At 42.2% G+C, this 16,505-nt stretch overlaps 1 protein-coding gene and 3 gene segments (V, D, J or C); all 4 read left to right on the top strand.

Moving 5' to 3' along the window:
- Window positions 1–1,931: 1,931 nt before the first annotated feature.
- On the top strand, window positions 1,932–7,774 carry LOC109291647. The segment is given in 2 exon segments: window positions 1,932–2,046; window positions 7,446–7,774. Coding segments are annotated over 2 exon segments (444 nt in total).
- Window positions 7,775–8,699: 925 nt separating this feature from the next.
- LOC109291857 lies at window positions 8,700–9,454 on the top strand. The segment is given in 2 exon segments: window positions 8,700–8,781; window positions 8,902–9,454. Coding segments are annotated over 2 exon segments (576 nt in total).
- A 1,319-nt stretch (window positions 9,455–10,773) lies between these two features.
- Window positions 10,774–16,505, top strand: part of LOC109291646 (TCR gamma alternate reading frame protein) — a 65,826-nt gene continuing 60,094 nt past the window's right edge. Inside the window, exons 1-3 of the mRNA XM_019508718.1 lie at window positions 10,774–10,846; window positions 10,968–11,297; window positions 15,481–15,743. Of these exons, the coding sequence (XP_019364263.1) occupies window positions 10,804–10,846; window positions 10,968–11,297; window positions 15,481–15,743 (636 nt within the window). The 5' untranslated portion in view covers window positions 10,774–10,803. The remainder of the gene's footprint in view (window positions 10,847–10,967; window positions 11,298–15,480; window positions 15,744–16,505) is intronic.
- Window positions 14,212–15,884, top strand: LOC109291858. The segment is given in 2 exon segments: window positions 14,218–15,364; window positions 15,481–15,884. Coding segments are annotated over 2 exon segments (384 nt in total).

Raw genomic sequence — 16,505 nt, 5'->3', positions numbered from 1 at the left:
TCTCTACAGATGGCTCTGGTCAAGTCCTAAAACAAACTGAACCATCCATCACCAAGGCAGAAAGTAGAACCATACGAATTAATTGCTATGTGGATTCATCAGTCTTTGGCAGAGCTTTTATACACTGGTATCGACAGAGGCCTGGTGCAGCTCCAGAACGGATACTGTACTTCTCATCAGACCTCTACCTTGACCAGGACTCTGATAAGAGAAAGATCAGTGCAGAAAAGGACTTTGATCTGTACCGCTGTGTCTTGACAATAAACAGCTTAACCTCCAGTGACACCGCTACCTATTACTGTGCCACTTGGACAGGCACAGTCTAAGAAAACCATTGACAACATCTACAATAAATCCTCTCTACTTTCTGAGATACCACAGTCTTCCAAATGTGTGAGAGAGACCTGCCCAAGTTCTGCCACTCAGCCTGGAACTAGCTGCAGAAACTGCTGGCTTCTGGAGTAGATAACAAAAGACAACTGCTAATGAAATATGTATTTTTCAGAAAATTCCTAAAACTACCTTAAGAGGTGACCACCCCGGAAGCAAGTTCAGTGGTCTTATTATTATTCACCTAACTTCCCCCTCTGCCTTTGAAAATCTCACATCCACCACTCTAAAACTTAAGTGAAGTAAAACGTCAGCAGTTGTCCAAAGAGGCTGCCATGGGCTGCTGTAGTATATAGGTAAGATATAAATATCTGCTACTATCGGGTGAAAATTAGTCATTGTATTAGGCCCCCATTAGAAACACAGAGGCCTCTTTCTCTAGCTCCAAATCCAGTCTACACCGTCACTTGCAGTAACAATACAGATCCATGTCACAGTAAAATTATGTCTACTCTACAATCCTGATTCTTCTCAGATATTCTGACCTATCCACTCCCACAGGCCGACATCTGAAGCAATATAAGATGCAAGTGGCTAGTGAATAAATAGCCTTTGTTTGAAAGGTTGGATAATATGCAGATGGGATGCAGCATTTCAATAGATGGCAGTACTAACACAGGAGGTCCTGGCCACTTGGCAGCAGAATATTTCTGCAACTGAGACAAGGTATCAGAAGTAGATCTCTAGCTGGAGAAGGGGATTTCTTCCATGCTGACAGTTGCCCAATATGACAATGCATATATGGATCTGAGCTCAGATTCAGGCCTCAGTATGAAAGTTTAAGAGTGCTTGTGATGAATGATGTATTCTTCTGTTTCCATGCTTACAGGCAAAAAACAAGAGAACCCCTATTACATAGGTATTAGCTTCATAAATCATATGCAACAGCTGCTGCTGGATTTGCAGCAGGGCAAAGGATCACTGCAAAGGCAGAGTGGGAAAGTTACAGAAAGTTGTTTTGCAAGAGCATGATTTGCTCCTGAGGCAGGAGAGGGGAGGGATCTCAGCCCTGGGGACTCAGCCAGGCTCAGAGAAGGGAAGGAGTTTGGGTTCTTTTTTTTTAAAAAAAAGTATATGCAAAAGTAGACCAAGGCTAAATCTATGTTGTCTCACAATAGCTCATGGGCAGATCAGAGCAGTATCATTGGATATTTAATATAGGAGTCACTTGTTCCCTCCCCCCAAGTGCATCACTCCCCTCCATTTAAGATGGAAATGCTGCTTCTTTTGGTTCTGAAGCTGGGGCACCATAACATAGTCAGCATGCTTCCACTTCAGGTTCTTCTTGTCACTTTAGTAATGTGCTCTTGTAAGTGATTTACCCTGGGCTCCCTCATACAGGCACAATATGAGAGCTGCCAACCCCATTTAACTGATTCTTCATGGTATCTTTGTCTTTTCTTTTGTTTGTAGGTGGAGATAGCCAAGTACTGAGACAGTCTCAAACATCTGTCACAAGAGGAGTAAGGAAAACTGCACGAATCCAGTGCCATGTTTCCACCATGAGCTTTAGCAGTGCTTATATACACTGGTATCGACAGATGCCTGAGGAGACTCCAGAGAGGATTCTCTACTTTTCATCAGAAAAACCTGTCTATGACAGAGACTCTGACAAAAAAAAGTTTGAGGCAGAGAAGGAGCTCATGGAGTCCACCTGTACTTTGACCATAAAGACAGTAAACCAGAATGATTCAGCTACATATTACTGTGCCTATTGGGATGACACTACATTAGCAAAGCATTAAGCAGGTGTGTAGAAACCTTCCCTGTAGTCTGAACTACAGCCTTTCTAGTATTTCAGACAATAGTCACCTCCCTAGGCCCGCTTCTCAGCTGTAGAAACTCTTCCTTGGTATTTCTAAAATACTTTCTTGGTATGACCAGAAAAACAACATATAACAAATTCTTTGGTATATTTTTCACAGAAAGCCGGGGGGTCCTTCTAGACTGTAATGTAAAAAGAAACCAAGGGGTTACACAGGTTTTCAGCAAGGTTTGGTACTTTTACTAGCTTGCCTAAGGGAAGAGAACCTCCAGAACTGGTATTATTTTTTCCTATATTCTTTACCCTTTCAAAGGAAGGGAGAATGAATCTAAAGTGTTGAAGCCAATGTGAAAAGCAACCAAAAATCTCCCTGGTACTTAAGAGTTCAGCTCTTCCTCATCCTCCATCTCTCCTCATCCTACCCTAAGTCTGATTTCTTTAGTGTAGTCAGTAATTTGTAACTGCCCTGTAGCTTCCCCATTATTTGCGGGCAGTTAGTAACCTAATGGCACCAGAAGCTAAGCTGCCACTTTTACAGAACACATCAATGTTTGACAAAGTAGAGAGAGGATTAAGTTTAATGACATTCTAGTTGTTGAGTTAAAACACAAAGAAATACATTATTATTCTGTAATCTGTAGAGCAAATTTATTTTGCTCAGTAGAAACCCCTTGAAAACATGGTGGAGCTCCACAACAATTACATCTCAAAACAGAAGCAGTACAGTTGTCTTCACTCAGTATTTGGGGGTGGACAAACAGGTGCACTAAGGGAAACTTGAAACTAGCCTATCCACTAATTAATATTCCACGCCAACATGTTTCAGGACACACCTCTTAATGTCCACTATATTTGCCATGTAGACATAGCAGGCATCTGCTCAGAAAATCAGAGTTCTGTTCTATAAAACCATTTCATATTTATTCCAGCCTGCAAAATCGGTTATACTTTCAGTGTAGTTGGCTAACATTGTATCGCCGGTAACCTAGTTGCGCTCCCCTCCTCACCCCCATCCCTCTATTGCTAGTCCCTCGCTCGGCACTCTGTATTTCCATATCAACTTTGTCATCTTTTTTCTGGATTCCCAATCCTAAACATTTACTAATAAAAGTCAATTTGCTTCTTGGCCTCTTGAAGGCTCAGGTCAAGTGTTACTTCTGGGGAGTTTAAATAAGCATGATCCTGACAGCCAAGCTGCTAATCAAGCCCCTGTTCCTAATAGCTAATAGCCCAAACTAAGTTGCCCAAGCAATTTGTATAGATGTTAAGATGGATAATGAATGAAGGAAGGGACAGTCCATAGAGCTGTGACAATACACTCAATGCATTCCAATTTAGCTTCTTATGTAATTTCTTTCATATCTGCCATCAAATTGTCAAGCACCAGTACATACCATGATGGAGCATAAAAGGAGAGGAATTAAGCTGGAAACCCTGAGGGAAAAAGTATGTTTTGTTTGTATTTGAAGGAAATGTTCAAAATACTTGATGTTCAACACTGAGTATTTCCCCTACCTGGGTAAGGGCTGTGCTAAACAGCACTGTTTCGTTTCAACTTCTGTTTCGACAGGAAAATGTTTCATTTCAACATTTTGTTTAGTTTCAAAGCACTGTTCCTTTGCGTTTTGTCAAAACTGTTTCACTGTTTTGATGTTTCGCCCATAGGTTATAATGGGGAATCATGAAAATGTCTATAATGTTGTCATTTCTTGCTTGATTCAAATGAAAAGAGCAGGATGGTAGCCCCTGTTGAGGCCACAAAGCCTGTCAAGTTTCAAGGAAATAGGTGCAGGGGTTTCTGGAGAAACTGCACCTCAAAGTCTTGAAAGCAAAACTCATGTCACTTGTAAGTGTGAAGGCACGGGGGGGGTGAAAACTGTAGGCATGGTAGCCCCTGCTGAGGCCACGAAGCCTGCCAAGTTTCAAGGAGATAGGTGCAGGAGTTTCTGGGAAACTGCAACTCAAGCTGTTGACAAGCAAAACTCGTGTCTCGTGTGTGTGTTCAGGTGCAGTGGGGTGAAAACAGCAGGCATGGTAGTCCCTTCTGAGGCCATGAAGCCTGCCAGATTTCAAGGAGATAGGTGCAGGGGTTTCTGGGAAACTACACCTTGAGCTGCTGAGAAGCAAAATTCATGACATGACTTTGTGTGTGTGTTAAGGTGCACCCTCACTGGCGCTGGGGCCTCTACACGACATGATAGTGTACCCCAATGAGGCTCCTCCTCCCCTACAACCTTATCCCGGTCCACCACTTTAAATGACAGCAGGTAATAACTTAGTAAACAGCACAGTAGCACCAGCAGCATCTCAGGCAGCCAAACAGTGACAGAGCCTTTCTTTCCTTTCCTGCAGAAGCTTTTTTCCCAGCAGCTGCCAGAGAACTCTCCCTGCCAGCCCCAGCCCTGGGCCTTAGATGTGCCCAGGGACCTGCCTCCTTCCGGTGAGCTGACTGGGGGGAGGTGCTAGGGATGCTGGTGTAAGGACATGGCACTGGTAGACAAGGGTTTTTGTGTCAATCTGGTATCTTTTAGTAGACCAACTGAATAATTCCAGAAATATATCTTAGCAAGCTTTCAGATTGAAAACCCTTTGTCAGGCTGAGGAAGCACCTGTAGTTGGTGTGTGTGTGTGCTGTTCCTGGATGGAAGGAAGTAAAGAAGTTAGAGGATGGCATGCAATGCAGGCAAGAAAGCCAGTCAGTGAAAATGGAAATGGAGGCATCAGGGGATGAGGGACAGGTTGGGGTCAGGGAGGGAAAGGGGGAAGCAGTACAGGTAAAAGTGAAGCGGTACCTGGGGAGTCAGATGTCCAGCAGGTTGCAGTGTGTCAGAATTCAACTGTCTGTATTGAGTCCGTGAGTTTCTGTACCTAGGAGGCTGATGAAGTGCAGTTCATAGGCTTGTCTGTGAAAAGTGGTATAAATTCAAACAAGCACTGAACCTCACTTAATCTCATCATCAGAAACCAACTGCCTACAGCCCAAAAGACACCAGATGGATCCAGACCATGCCATGACAAGACATGCAAAACCTGCCAATAATATCTCCAGTATGGAGATAACTTCACAATACAATACATATCTTCATCAGGGCACCAAGTACCCCTATGGAAATTACATAGGAGACACCAAGCAACAACTGCACACCAGAATGAGTACACACTGAAAGTCTATCAAAGACAAGAACAGAACACCACCTGTCTCCAGTCTCAGGCCTGATCCTCAAAGGGAATTTACAAGCCTCTTTTCATGTGGATTAACTGGAGAGAGTCCAGCAGAGGGAAGTGAAAATGGTTAGGAGCTGGGGCACATGAGGGTAGGCCGAGGGAACTGGGCTTATTTAGTCTGAAAAAGATAAAATGGAGGAGGGGTTTAATAACAGGCTTCAAGCACCTGAAGGGTGGTTCTAAAAAGGATGAAGCTAGACTGTTCTCAGTGGTAACAGATGACAGAATGAGGAGCAATAGTCCAAAGTTGTAGCAGTGGAAGTTTAGGTTAGATATTAAGGCAAGCTTTCTCAGTAGGAGGGTAGTAAAGCACTGGAATAGGCTAGCCAGAGAGGTTGGGGAATCTTCATCCTTAGAGATTTTTAAAACCTGGATAGACCAAGTCTTGACTGGGATGATATATTGGGGTGTGGTCCTGCTTTGGGCAGGGATTGGACTAGATGACCTCCTGAAGTCGCTTCCAACCCTCATTTTCTATGATTCATCTGGTGGCAGCCTATAAGTATATAAGGGGTGTGCATCAGGAACTGGGAGAATGCCTGCTCACCAGGGCACCCCAAGGGAAGACAAGGTCTAATGGTCACAAACTGCTGGAAGACTGTTTTAGACAGGACATAAGGAAAAACTTCTTTACTGTCCAAGTCTCTAGAGTCTGGAATAGGCTCCCCACAGAAGTGGTGCAAGCACCTACTCTGGATACTATTAAGAAATGCTTGGACGCTTATCTTGCTGGGGTTATCTGACCTCAGCTGACTTCCTGCCCTTCCTGCCCAATGATTTCACGAGGTCCCTTCCAGCCTTAATGTCTATGAAATCTATGAAAAGAAGAGATTCAAGGACACTGTGATGCGAAATATGAAGAAATGAGATATCAGCCTCAATACATGGGCACTCAAACACTGAATTGTCCCGAGTGGCATCATGATGTCTGACAAGGTTTCAACCATTTAGAGCAAACTCAACTCATTACAGAGGCAGACAGATGAGAGAGATAAAGGGGAAGAGTTTGATTCAACATCACCAGGATCTACTTCTTCCAGGATGTACTCCAGAACTACCTGCCACATTTGTAGTCAAATGTGGATCTTGGATCAACTGCCTCAGCTATCTATGGACTCACTGAGGACTTCCCTATTTATTGGAAGAATGTCATTTTTGTATTGAGGATCTGCCAACTATGATCTGATGGAGAAAAATAATGGCAGCACAAACAATTGGGCCATAGAATAATATCAACCATATAAACCAATGATATTACAATAAAGAGTCCAAAAAGTAAAGGAACACTTTCAGTGAAGAGAGGAGAGAAAGTGTTTGCACATGCAGACTCCCCTCTGGTGGCTGGCTCCAGGTTTGCACATCTTTATAAATCTTATCACCCAAGTAAGGTCTTCATAAGGTCTCAGCAGCTCTAGGGTGGAAGATTATTGAGTTTTCACCTGGGAAATGTTCCATCTGTTCACATCAAAAAAGTCTTGAAAATCAGCTGGTCATTTGTCCTGTGGAGCTTTTACACACCAAATAAAATCTGAACACAGCTCATCTTCTCTTCTGTAGTAGAAAGTATCTTTTGGAGTGGGTTGCTTCTCATGAGAAGGCAGCAAAGTTTTAATATTAAAAGTACACACAATTATAAATCAGTTTTACAAAACATGTTTGTATCTTGACCCTTTCAGTTAGCTTCAATAAAACACAGTGAAAATATCCAGTGTTTCAGACTATAGTTAGCACTTAGCCCAGGTCTTTTTTTTTTCAGACTAAGCAGCAGTAACAGTGCACTGCCTTGATATATCCTCTCAGCAGCCACTGCAACTTCATTGGATGTTACCTAAGTGACTCACTTCCTCTCCACAGCTCTACATTTCTGTCCATTTGAGACCATCCCTTACGTTTCATTGATGGAAGCTAACAAGCAGGAAGAATGTCCCTGCTGAAGGCTTTTACTCTGGTTCTGGCATGTTCCTGTAAGCCATTTGCTCACCCTGTTTTCCACGCGCAGATGCAGCAAATGGAGAAATTCTGTGTTCATTCTGATTCCTATTTTTTTATTCTGCTTCCTCTACAGATGGCTCCATTGAAGTCCTAAAACAAACTCAGCTCTCCATCAGTCGGGCAGAAAGTAGAACTGCACGAATTGAATGCCATGTGGCTGTATCTGATTTTGGCACAGCTTATCTACACTGGTATCGACAGAGACCTGGTGCAGCTCCAGAGCGGATTCTGTACTTTTCTTCGCAGGTCCATGTTGACCGTGAGTCTGATAAGGGAAAGGTCAATGTACAAAAGAACCTCAACAAGTCCATCTGTATCCTGACAATAAACAGAATAAGCTCCAGTGACATCGCTACCTATTATTGTGCTACTTGGACAGGCACAGCATCAGAAAACCATTAACAGTCTGTAAGAAAAGCTCACTCTGCATTCTGAACCAGATCAAATGTGTGGAAGACACCTCCCCAGTTCTGCCCCTCGGTCTGGGACTACCTGCAGAAACTCACTGTTGGCTTCTACAAGAGATAACAAAGGAAAGTGCTGATGTCAAGTATATTGTGCAGACAATTGCTAAAACCAGCTGCACAGGTAGTCAGATGAAGAACAGTAAAATATGAAATCCATTGCCTGTAAATAGCTTGGTCCTTTCTTCTAACACATAGGTGACAAACACCCGCTGTACACTGATCCCTCCTCCTGCAAATCCCTTCTTATGAACCATATCTGCTGCAATTCCTACAAAAAATCTGCCTGCAAGTGATGGTATGTAACGCAGGCCACAGGAGCAAAGTGTTATTTTTTAATATAAGTGACCAAATGCTCTGCTGATATAAATAGGTTAACCTCCAGCAAATGAATGGAGCTGTCCAAGTAGACACCAACAGGGAATTTGGCTGTACATACAATATACATGATTCTGTGCTTTTGTCTCCTCAACACTTTGAATATTGCTTCAAATTTAAAACTAAAGCACTTTGGGACAGCTGCTGCCTGTTTCCTTGTTTGTCAACAAGCACAACAGGGTACAATCCTGTCTGAAAGGGTGCAGTAAACCTTTAACCAAAGACATACCTGGAAATCATATATCAAGACCATTCCCTCATTTAGCCAATGTCATAGTAAAATAGACTGGTTTCAGAAAGGCACAGAATATGCCTTCTGCCACTTGGACATAGTACTCACCCAAAGCACCTTTCAGCAGTGAGCAATAATTCCGCCATAGCTTAAAAGAGGCATCATCAGGAGGTAAAACCTCATTGGATGTGGCTGAAATGAGATATTTCCTCTCTCTAAATGCAAACATTTCACCTTCCCAGAGCAGCACTCCTATTCTGCTGAGATAGCAGTCCTGGCAAAATATTCAAGAATGTTTCTGCTCCAGGTTCTTATTTTAGCTTTATTTTGGCCTTGTAAGTTTTTGTTTCATCTTCTTCTACCCATATGCATATTATGGAGCAACACATAGATGAGCTATAAACTCCAGCTGATGTTGTATAATTCATTATTTCCTCCTCTTTTTCTTCTCCTAGATGGGCATGCACAGTTGCTTCTCCAACAAATCCAGACATCTGTTACCAAAGAACAATATAAAATAGCACGTATGGACTGTAAAATTTCTGGCCTGAAAAACTTCAAGAGTGCTGTTATACATTGGTATCGACAAATATCCGGTAGAGCTCCAGAACGGATTCTGTTCATCTCAGAATCAGAACCCAGCATTGATCAGCCCTCTGATAAGAACAAGTTTCACTGTGAAAAGGATCCTGACAAGCAAATCTCTACCCTAACTGCAAATTATGTGACCCATAATGACACAGCTACCTACTACTGTGCTGTCTGGGATCACACAGCATTAGCAAACAATAGAGAGTTTGTACAAATACTCATTCTGAAAACAGCCACAGCCATTTCGACACAAGGAATCAGACATATCCTTCAACTTCTTTGTCAGCTTCAGGCAGAACTAGATACGCAACCAACTGGACATCAGCCACAACTTCATATATTTGGTACTCAGAATTATATTAGAAGAGATACTTATGTGCAAAATTTGCAGATATAAAGGCATGTGCTCAATTATGACATACAGATACTTTCACTGTCCCTGATATATACAATTCCTCCCACTGGTAAGAAGCCCAGGTAATTGTTACAAGTGTGGTATCTCTAATGAAATGTGCCACAAGTGAGGATGCTACATCAGTAAATGGCCTTTTCTCCTGCTGTCAGTACTGAACCAACAACCTGGTTTAAAGTTAAGAGCTGTTATAATGTTACAGTGCTGTCTTTTATCCAAGACATCAATTCAACCTTCACATAAATTGTCAATAAAAACATGTTGCCACTCTTCCCAGGAATAGGGGCACTAGTTCAAAAACCTGGACAGAGTCCAGTTGAGAGAGTGGGTTCTGCTACTTACTTCTTTTGCTTTTTGAGTTTGTCAGTGAATTCTCCATCTCCTGTCACTGTTTGAAATTCTAAAGATAGCTCTTCAGAGTACTACAGTCTCTCTAAAAAAGGTCCCATAGCTGGATATTCAGGTCTATGGAGCAGGTGTGGGAGAGAGTATGGTGAGGTGCAATCAAAAGATTTGAGAAGCACTGGTAACTAGTACAGAGCAATCTGGACCACCTGGTACACTAACCACGAGCAAATGTAAAGCTTTGCAAAGAATGCAGGGTACACATATAAGATGGAGATTCTAGCTCAGGCAAAAATTACCCTTAAAGGATTGGCAAGTCATAGTGGATGAACAGGTGCACAGTTGAACATGAGCTCTCGCTTAAACACTGTAGCCAAAAGAGCTAATATAAACCTTAGACATATAAACAAAGGAATCTAGAGCAGGTGGGAGGAGATATCCCATGTGTCTGGATTGACTCCTTGGTGAGTGCTTAAGAAGGTTGATAAGCTGGAGAGAGTTCAGAGAAGTGCTACATGAGAGACTGAAGATTGGAAAACGTGTTAGACTGAAACACTCTGGGAGCTCAGGAAGTAACGGATGATTCCTTGCCAGTCTAGAGGATCAGTCAAATGAAACAAAGCTTTGAGGACAAAGCCTTATATTGAACAGAAAAACGCATAACAAGTTCCAATGCCAGGAAGGTGAAGTTATGACAACTTCAAGCCTCTACTACCTTAAAATAATTTCACTGCGAAAATAATTAATGATCTGAACAACTTGCTCTGAGCTCTCCATCGCTGGCCATTTTGAAATCAAGATTGGGTGATTTTTCCTTAGGTATATGTAAGATGAGAGCAAGGCTATATCTACATTTCCTCACAATAAATCATGGGTAAACTGGAGAGTAACCATTGGTTGTTTAATCTGAGTCACTTACTTCCTCTCCAAGTGCACCACTCCCTCAATTTTAGATCAAGATGCCTCTTCCTATGGTTTTCAGAAGCAAGGGTACTGTAACATAGTGAACATGTTTCTGCTTCAGGTTCTTCTTGTTGCTTTTATTTTCTCTTGTAAGTTTGTGCTTCTCCACTGGATCCTGTGAGCAGGATAAAACATATTTTGAGATCCTTCAACTTTATTCAGTTGAATAATATGAATTCATGGTATCTTTCTCTCTTATTCTGTTTGTAGGTGGAGATGCCCAAGTGCTGAAACAATCTCAGTCCTCCATAGTGAGAGAAGTACATAAAACAGCACGAATTGAATGCCATGTTTCTGGCATAAGCTTTAGCAATGCTTATATACACTGGTATCGGCAGAAGCCTAGGGAAGCACCAGAGCGGATTCTCTACGTATCATCAGGAACACCAAGCTTTGACAAAGAGTCTGATAAAGGAAAGTTTGAGGCAAAAAAGAACATCAATGACAACACCTGCACGCTGACACTAAATCGAATAAGAACAGAGGATGCAGCTACATATTATTGTGCCTACTGGCATGGCACATTGTTAGCAAAGCACTGAGCAGCTGCACAGAAACCTTCTAAAATGTATTTTAAACTGCAGCCTATCAAACAGTTAACACCACACTCCCTAACTCTGCCCCTCAGCCTGCAACCAGGGGCAGAAACTCCTTCCTGATTTGTTCAACCAGACATGAAAAACCAGCAAACAGCTATTGGCTTGGCAGATACTTGCCACATAGTCAGTGGAATCCCACATAGCTATACTATAAAAGGAGACCATCAGTTAAATATGACAACACATTTTAAGGGAAAAAGCGTTTAGTTATTCTCTGTGAGGGACTGAGGTTAGCTATGGGCAGACCCTGGAGAAGAACCCTGAAGAGCTGACACTAGCTGACAGTAGCAGATGCCAGGAATTTGCTTATAAATTAATTATACAACACAAATCCATCTGTGAGTCCCTTTTCAAGCTGGGATAAAACTTGCTGTAAATATCCAACTTTAAATATGTTTTTGATACATATGATCACCTTCATCAGACCAAGCTGAACTCAGTGCCTCTATCCAACTGCACGTCTCAAACTCTCCTGTTTTGGAGGCCGAGAAGTGTAATAGGCAAACTGAGTTATGCTAAAGATCTTAGCCAGAGTCTAGGCTTTCCTGGAACTAAGCAATAAAATTTGACATAGTGCCTGAAAAGGCAGTGGGAAAAGTGAGTGCTGTGATTGGTATGGTGGTGTCAGAAGTGGTGAATGGGGAAGACTGAATGAATCTTCAGCATTATCTATAGCAGAAAGCTGGTAACTCAGGTCCTCAAAGCTGCACTCAGCAAGGAACAAAGGCCTCTGGGAGTACAGTCCCCTCTCTGCAAGGCAGAAGTGTAACCAGCTCAGAGACACAGTTAACCATGGATGCATTACAAGCCCTTCATGCCTTTCATTGTCAGGCAATATAGCTGAGAACTGGAGAAAATGTAGACAAAGGTCTGAGTTGTATTTAGCTGCTATAGGAGCAGAAGAGAAAACTGATGACGTTAAATCATCCATTTTCCTGCATGTGGTAGGGAAAGAAGTGCTTGAGGTGTATAGCAACTTTCCATTTGCTCCAGGCCAAAACATGAGGTTAAATGAGATATTGAATGAATTTGAAGACTATTGTGTGCCAAAACGCAATGAGACCTTTGAGAGAGAATTTTTTTATGTGCATGCAAAAACCAGGTGAAAGCATAGAGCATTATATCACAGAATTAAAAAGGCTCAGCAAGACCTGTGTTTTTGGGGACGTAACGGATTCTCTGATCAGGGATAGAATAATTTATGGCATTACAGACAATGGATTAAGAGAGAAGCTGCTATGGGAAGGAGACCTATACCTAGAAAAAACTATACAGATTTGTAGAGCAACTGAAACTGTGAAGGCTCAGGCCAAAGAGCTGAATGCAGCTGAGGGCATTGTCTATGCAATACATAGTAAAGACAGACAGAAAAGGCCACATCAAATGGAGGTTGCCCCAGCTACCACAACTACTACTAAGGGGCAGATGGAGTACAGGCAAGCATGCAGCTGGTGTGGAATGCAGCATGGCTCCAAATGACATGCTGCATTAGGAAAGCTCTATTTTAATTGTGGTAAAAATAATCATTTTGTCAAATGTTGCAAAGTGCAAGCCCATAAGGTCCAGGTGCATACAGCTGAAGATACTCCAGAGGGAGGGTATTATATAGATACAGTAGAATCAAGCGGAGCTACTGAGAAGGACTGGATCCTGCCACTGGAAGTTCATGGGATAATGATTCCATTCAAACTGGATACAGGGGCTCAGGTGAACATTTTACCAGAGCAAGATTATAAAAAGCTGAAAAGTAAACCAAAACTGAGGCCTACAAAAGTAACCATGAGTGCTTATTCAGGAGCAAAGATACCGGTCAAGGGAAAGTGCCTTGCCTGCATCAGACATAAAAACATGATGTACAATCTTGCATTCATTGTAGTATCTAAGGAGGTGGCACCTATTTTGGGCCTAGCAGCTTGTGAAAAGCTCAATTTGGTTAAATGGGTATTTGCATTAAAACACTCTGGCTCAGGTTATGAGGACCTTATTTTGGAGTATCAAGATTTGTTTTAAGGCCTTGGTTGCTTACCAAGGGAACATACAATTCAGATAAATAAACAGGTCCCCCCAGTTATACACCCATGCAGAAAGGTGCCTTTTGCCCTCTGTGATAAACTAAAGGCAGAGCTAAAAAGGATGGAGGAAGTCCAGGTAATACAGAAACTTGAGGAGCCAACAGAGTGAGTGAAGAGCTGGTAACCTCTCCTTTGTAGGTTATGGATTGTTTGGTGTGGTGATGGTTTTGTCTTGCATTGTTGTTGTGGTGGAATTTTTGTTGTTATATTGTGATGGTTATTTTTATTTTTTTTAAAGGGAAGATGTAGTGATAAGTGTTAGATTTTGGAGACAGTCCCTTACAACGGAATGTCTTATCAGGTGAGGAATTTGAACATGATCCCTGGGGGAGCAAGAAGAAGTCAAGATGGAGGCAGCTACATGATCTATGCTGGAGGAACCCTGTGCTGTGCTATCGTTAAAGGGCTGTTCTCTTCCTCATTCATACTTGTTATTCACTGCAGGACCTAAATCATTACACCAGGTACAACAGTTTCCCTAAAAGGAAATGAAGCCCTGTTCCCCTGAGCACTGCCAGGAGTGACCAGGAATAACGGTCACAAACTGGCAGAGGGTAGATTCAGGCTAGGTATCAGGAGGCACTACTTCACTGTCAGGGCGGCTAGGATCTGGAACCAATTTCCAAGAGAAGTGGTGCTGGCTCCTACCCTGGGGGTCTTTAAGAGGAGGCTTGATGTACACCTTGCTGGGGTCGTTTGACCCCAGTACTCTTTCCTGCCATGGCAGGGGGTCGGACTCTATGATCTGCTCAGGTCCCTTCCGACCCTAGAAACTATGAAACTATGAATCCAAAAACTGAGTAGGATTGGAGTACCTTATCTAAAAAGGTGAGGTATGGAACTTGAGGACTGAACAATTTGGGATGAGAAAGTTACAAAAGTAATGAACAAACAAAGAAAATGGGTGTGTTTATGTTGTATCTCCAGGGAGGCAGGGGCAACCATGGACTTTTTGCTCGAATAGCTGGAAAGCCAGAAACGAATATCTTACACATTCAGTGGAGGACCTGAGGCCAGTACCACTGAAGGTTGCTGTTGTAATATCTAAAAGATCCACTTACCAGGTCATATTATGGGGAAGAAACCTGTAATAGAGTTTAGGGGTCACCTGATACCAAATCAGACGAGGGGCTGTGTCAAACCTTGGGGGTTTCTGGCAAAACGAATCCTGTTGGTAACAAGAGCTGAGGCTCTGGCTTTGGTTTGTTCATGTTACTGGCTTTCCATTGTGTTAGGTTTCAAATAGAAAATGGTTGTGGGATACAGGGGATTTGTAGATGAATTCTGCCCCAGGGGTTGAGATAAATTGTTACAGATTCTCAGCTTGAGATTCCTTCTACACTGCCAATTGCTTAGCTTGACAGTATTTTTGGGCATCTGAGCCCAGTTTCAGCCACCAGAAAGAAAGCTTAAGAGCGGTCATGATGAAAACAAATTCTCCTCATTTCCTTATACCTACCAGCAAAGCCAAGAGAAACCCTACTAGATGTGTATTACTTTGAATGTTACCCATGTAGCAGGCACCTGTACAAGTTTCACTGCACTTTTTTTCCCCCTGGGCTAAGTGATTGTGGCTGCAATTGTGGGAGGACACAGATTTTGTTTACGAATATTTTTCCAAATCTATATAACACTATTTAAAATGCTTCTAATTTATACTTTTTCTCAGTTCTCTTGCCAGATTGGACTTCAGAGCACCCACAGATCTTGACTTCTTGCCACCTCATTATAAACAGTATTATTCTATGAGAAATGTAGCCCCACATGCCTACAATGAGAACTGCTATTAAATGATGCTTAAATGAGTCACTTCCTGAAACAACTACATCACTCTCTCTCCATCTGAGGTTCTAGTTCACATTCCTTTTGCTCCATTCAACCCAACAGCTCATAATGTTACTGCCACAGGTTCTTTTAGTGACTTCACTTTGGTCTTGTAAGTAATTTGTCCTTTCTGTCCTTTTCAGCATGTGATCATTACTGAGCAAAAAGATTTGTTTCCCAGTCATGCCATTTCATTTTTATGTTGTCATTCTCCTCTCTGTTTTCCAGATGCACATGGAGAAATAACTATCACCCAAACTCCGGAGTTCTCCATCAAAAGGGAAAATGCTACTGTACGTATGTATTGCGTTCTCCAGGGCATCTCTGAAAATATTGCCAGTGCCATCATTCACTTGTATCATCAAAGCCCTGGTGAAGCTCCAAAGAGAGTTCTGTTCTTCACATCAGGAAAATCCACTTTTGATGACAACTCTCAGGCAAAGAATTTTCAAGTTACAATAGATCCTCAAAAATCCCGCTATACTTTCTATGTAAATAGTATAAAGAAAATGGATGCCGGTGTCTACTACTGTGCTTACTGGAACATCCACAGTGTTAGAAAACCATGAATAACCTGTACAAAAACTCACTCCTCATTTTCAACCATATTGTTATAACCATATGAAACCACAGTCACTTCTCTAACTCCTAATTTCAGCTGTGAAACTGCTAAATACCTTCCTGCAACCTGAGAAGTAGGGCAATAACACAATTGCTGTTTTGATGAGCATGTTGCTAGAAAAAGAACAGTTGCCAGTTCAAATGGAACAGTTCTGTGGGATAGACAAGTACCTTAAACAACTGATTGTCAGAGGAATAAATATATATTCAGGTTAGAATAATTGACAACAGAAATAGCTGAGAGTATTTTAAGTTATTCATAGGAGACCCTAATAGGAACAGTAAGAGGAGGCACATATTTGACCTACTGATTCAAAGTGTACATATGACAAGCTGGATCATAATTTGTTAAGCCTTATGCCCACCTATTGCAAAATATTTAACACTAGGGCTAGGAACAGACATTCAAAAAGCTGGAGCCTGAATTGAATCAATCTTTGCAGGTTAGTTTAACCTGCCTAGGTTGAATCAATTTGCAAATGTACAGGCATTCCCTCTGGACTGAGGAAATGCAGGCACATGCCTGCAGTTGCTCAGGCCAGCAGCTGGGGGACACTAGAGCGCACCCTTGGCTGCAGGGAAGCAGTGCTAGGAGTGAGTGTAGCCAGCCCAGGCAATAGCCTGGAGTAAAC

Source organism: Gavialis gangeticus, unplaced genomic scaffold (assembly GCF_001723915.1).
Source record: "Gavialis gangeticus isolate Ggan-Ray unplaced genomic scaffold, GavGan_comp1, whole genome shotgun sequence".
NCBI classification, from domain to species: domain Eukaryota; kingdom Metazoa; phylum Chordata; order Crocodylia; family Gavialidae; genus Gavialis; species Gavialis gangeticus.
The sequence above is the reverse complement of the archived record's forward strand: the minus strand, read 5'-3'. Positions and strand labels throughout refer to the sequence as shown.